Source organism: Lactuca sativa, chromosome 4 (assembly GCF_002870075.4).
Source record: "Lactuca sativa cultivar Salinas chromosome 4, Lsat_Salinas_v11, whole genome shotgun sequence".
Classification (NCBI taxonomy): Eukaryota; Viridiplantae; Streptophyta; class Magnoliopsida; order Asterales; family Asteraceae; genus Lactuca; species Lactuca sativa.
In genome coordinates this window covers 22,765,061-22,769,418 of record NC_056626.2, presented here as the reverse complement: position 1 = coordinate 22,769,418, position 4,358 = coordinate 22,765,061, and the positions used below count along the sequence as shown (strand labels likewise).

The 4,358-nt window shown below is 34.6% G+C and overlaps 2 protein-coding genes across 2 annotated transcripts; both read left to right on the top strand.

The window, feature by feature from the left end:
• Positions 1-238: 238 nt before the first annotated feature.
• Positions 239-1,760, top strand: LOC128133391 (clathrin heavy chain 1-like). Its single transcript, XM_052770793.1, has 7 exons — positions 239-589; positions 630-665; positions 742-858; positions 958-1,017; positions 1,257-1,343; positions 1,446-1,529; positions 1,617-1,760. The coding sequence occupies exons 1-7, from the start codon at positions 239-241 to the stop codon at positions 1,758-1,760; spliced, it is 879 nt and encodes a 292-aa protein (XP_052626753.1).
• An 84-nt stretch (positions 1,761-1,844) lies between these two features.
• Positions 1,845-4,140, top strand: LOC128125902 (clathrin heavy chain 1-like). The gene is made up of 10 exons (XM_052770792.1): positions 1,845-2,018; positions 2,112-2,224; positions 2,310-2,562; positions 2,649-2,785; positions 2,862-2,947; positions 3,032-3,147; positions 3,225-3,335; positions 3,684-3,805; positions 3,861-3,974; positions 4,077-4,140. The coding sequence occupies exons 1-10, from the start codon at positions 1,965-1,967 to the stop codon at positions 4,138-4,140; spliced, it is 1,170 nt and encodes a 389-aa protein (XP_052626752.1). The 5' UTR covers positions 1,845-1,964.
• The last annotated feature ends 218 nt before the right edge of the window (positions 4,141-4,358 follow it).

Here is a 4,358-nt window from a genome sequence, read left to right as displayed (position 1 = left end):
GTATTCTTTCTTAGATTTAATGCTTTCCATGAGTCTTTTTTGGTGATTCCAACACACACATAAATCAGCATTCTCTCAAATTTCTTTGAAAATCCAATTGTTTACTTGAACTTCCTTCTAATTAAAGCCATTGGTAGAAGCCTTTCATCAGCTCGAATCTTAGTATCTTTCCATCCATAGTCTGTAATACTAATACAAACGCGAACAAAACACTCCTTTCTGTTTTCCAATTTCCATAATGGTTTCTTCTCAATTAACTGCTTTAATTGAAAACAAGTCATTCAAATCCTCCAAGAACTATTTCCAATTCCCAAAAAACCCTCCCAATGAAACATCAGATACTCTTGAATTGGACTTTTCTGATACATTTGGTCCTCTCCCACTACCAGCTGGCAATTCTGAAATTCCAAGCGATGACCCTGTGGTCATTTACAGCCGTTCACATTCTTTAGTGGGTCCCACGCCATGTGTAAGCCACTTGCTGAATCTAAGGAAGTTAACCATATGTGAAACGGATGAATCATTGGAGGATTTCAGTGATGTGATAGATAAAGAGATTGAAGAAGAAGATTCTGAAAATGGTTGTAAGGTGAAAACCATAGGGCTTGAAGATTTTGAAGTCATGAAAGTTGGAATGTAGTGAGGAACTTGGAGACCTTGTGAAGGTATGAAGTGCACAAGTTTACAAGGTTTTGTGTTTTTACTAATTTTGACATTTGTGTTATCTTCTTTGAATTGTAGACAGTGGACAATGATCTTGCATTAAAAATTTACATAAAAGCTAGAGCCACCCCCAAAGTTGTTGCAGCTTTTGCTGAAAGAAAGGAGTTTGATAAAATTCTGATTTACTCCAAGCAGGTATGCTGCATATCTTTAACTGCAGTAATTTACTAATTTCTCTACATTTAGTCTTCATCTTGCTTTAGATCCTTATAAAATTGTCTTTAATTCACGCAGGTTGGGTATTCACCTGATTATCTCTTCCTTCTGCAAACAATTCTTCGATCAGATCCTCAGGTATTAAACATCCATAAGATTTTTTTTAATTAATAAACTGAAATTGGTAGGACCCATAAATAAGCTCAGTGATTTACTATAATAGAAATATGTTGAGGTTTTTGGGCTGTTGAGTTGGCGCTGATGTGGCACAAAAAATAGTGAAAAAGTTTTACTATTATAAATCCTCTATTCTCAATTTGGATGACATAAATATAGGTGCATGGAAGTTAGATCATTAACATAATTGTTTTTTGCAGGGTGCTGTAAATTTTGCTTTAATGATGTCCCAAATGGAAGGAGGTTGTCCTGTTGATTACAACACCATTACAGATCTTTTCCTTCAGGCATGTTAACAATCCTTATAACATTTAATAAACAGTTTTAAATATTTAAATAAATTACTTCTTAGTTAAACTAATTTTAAACTTTTTCTTCCGTATCCTCAGAGGAACTTGATACGAGAGGCAACAGCTTTCCTCTTGGATGTTCTTAAACCCAATTTACCCGAACATGCTCACCTCCAAACCAAGGTTACATATATGATATATCCTCACACACAATTTATAATCACCTTTTCATTAAACCAACTTTAAATTCATTCTTCTTATTTTCCACAGGTCCTTGAAATCAACCTTGTAACATTCCCTAATGTTGCTGATGCCATATTAACTAATGGGATGTTCAGTCACTATGATCGCCCTCGAATTGCTCAACTTTGTGAGAAAGCAGGTCTTTATGTCCGGGCCCTTCAGGTTGGTTAATGTCCAAAATTTACTTGTTTTTTTTTTATATATATTTTTTACCTTAAAACCTCTATTACTTGTTTGATTTATTTATTTATTTATTTGCAACATTACAGCGAGTTGCCAGATATCAAACGTGTCATTGTGAATACCCATGCAATAGAGCCACAGTCTCTTGTGGAATTTTTTGGGACTTTATCACGGGAATGGGCTCTAGAGTGCATGAAGGATCTTTTATTGGTCAATTTAAGAGGAAACCTTCAGATCATCGTCCAGGTAACAATGGATCTGATTTTTCTATGTTAATGGTTATTATTTGAACATCAGAGTTGAACCTATTTGGTACTGATACTATTGTTTGGAATGTAGGTTGCCAAGGAGTATTGTGAGCAGCTGGGTGTTGAATCATGCATTAAAATTTTCGAACAATTTAAATCATATGAAGGCCTTTACTTCTTCTTGGGGTCGTATTTGAGCTCAAGGTAATCTCTTTCTCTTCAGATAACTTGGATTTTGTCTTTCGTGCTTGCATACTTCCAATTTTACCAACACCAATCATTATCACAGTGAGGATCCTGACATACACTTCAAGTACATCGAGGCAGGTGCAAAGACAAGGCAAATCAAGGAGGTTGAACGAGTAACACGGGAATCAAATTTCTATGATGCTGAAAAGACCAAGAATTTCCTAATGGAAGCCAAGCTTCCTGATGCAAGGCCATTAATCAACGTGTGTGATCGCTTTGGCTTTGTTCCAGATCTCACTCACTACCTTTATACCAACAACATGCTTCGGTATATCGAAGGTTATGTTCAGAAGGTATAAAATATTAAATATCACCACTCATTCAATTCCATCCAACAAAATCCCAGGTATATCTAAAGACTTATCTGTTATCTTTATAGGTCAACCCAGGGAATGCTCCCCTAGTTGTCGGACAACTCCTAGACGATGAATGCCCCGAGGATTTCATCAAAGGTTTAATCCTATCCGTTCGATCTCTTCTTCCAGTCGAGCCTCTTGTGGATGAGTGTGAAAAAAGGTTTGTTTTTTTCTTCTCTTACTTGTATTTATCCTCATACTGTTATTAACATATCAATTTGTTTTAAATCCTACAGGAACCGACTTCGTTTACTAACTCAATTTCTAGAACACCTAGTAAGTGAAGGAAGCCAAGACGTCCACGTCCACAACGATTATATAAGTTTTTAATGAGTCTCTATTTAATTGAAACTGATTTTAATTTTTACATTCTTTGGTTGATTTTTGGATTACCAGTTTATTATAGGGGATGGAACAAACATGTATGATTTCACATATGTTGAGAATGTTGCACTTGCTCATGTATGTGCTGAAAGAGCTCTAGCTTCAGATGGATCTGCCTCAAAGAGAGCTGCAGAAGAGGTAATTTAAATAAACGTTTTCAATTTTACTTGAGACAATATAATATATGGAGTTTTTATTATTTTTTAAATTTCCAGGCTTACTTTATAACGAATATGGAACCAATAAAATTTTGGGAGTTCATGTCACTTATTCTTGTTGGGCTTGGGTTTGAATGGTATATTCTTGATTTTTGGTTTGTTTTCAAGGTAAGATTAAAGCTCCACTTTGTCTTTATTTCTGATTTTATGTAGTTTGCAGGCCAAGAATCAAGATTCCTGCATCTATTGCAATAATCTTTATTTATTTTTATTTTTAATGTGTTTGGAATTGGATTAGTTATGATGCTTTGACCTAACTCTAACTTATATATTGTTTTGTTAAGCTCTAGATTCCAAAAATGAAAGCTGTCAGTGACACTAAAGACCTTAAAGAAGACCTTAATTATCAAGAAACGTAGGATGATATGACAATCAATGTATGTGTTATAATTCATATGGATAGCGATTTTACTTTTCATGTCATTAATTGTTATTTATTTCTTTTTTTGTTTGCAGTTTCTTGCAAAAACTTTGGATGTTGTTCAAGACATTGATTGGGTCATTTCTCTTGGAAATGCTTTTGCAAAGCAGTATGAGCTTTATACATATGATGATGAGCATTCTGCACTACTTCACAGGTATGAACTCATTATCATTATCATTACATTTTTTTAATTAAATTATCTTATTGAGAGTATTCTTCTCCTACAAATGTCTTGGTATACTTCTTCAGAAAGTTGATAACATGACTTATGTTCGTGATAAAATCGTCTGGATGTACAAACAAGCAAATAATCTAGATTTCAAGTATTCCAGCACCTTGATAATTATTACATTGCTATGTTTCACATTTAACCCTGTTTTCTAATATGGTTTTGGTTGAACATGTTATTCCTCAAATTTTAACAGATTCTTGAATTGTGACTCACCCCTGCAGCTTTCTGAATGCAGGCTTATTTTGGTGCTGGATTAAGTGGAGTTCTGGCTTGGTGTGTGCGAGTGGGAAGGAACCAACCCAATGCCCCCGGAGTTCTGGCACCTTCCATCTTTACTTCCTATGTATCCAGGTTAATCTAATCGTATTAATTCATGTCTCAAAGTGTGTATTCCAATATCAGGTATCATGATTTGTGTATTTATAAAATTTTGAAATAGGGTCTTGTTCAATGCTTTAGCTGTGTTTGCTCTAAG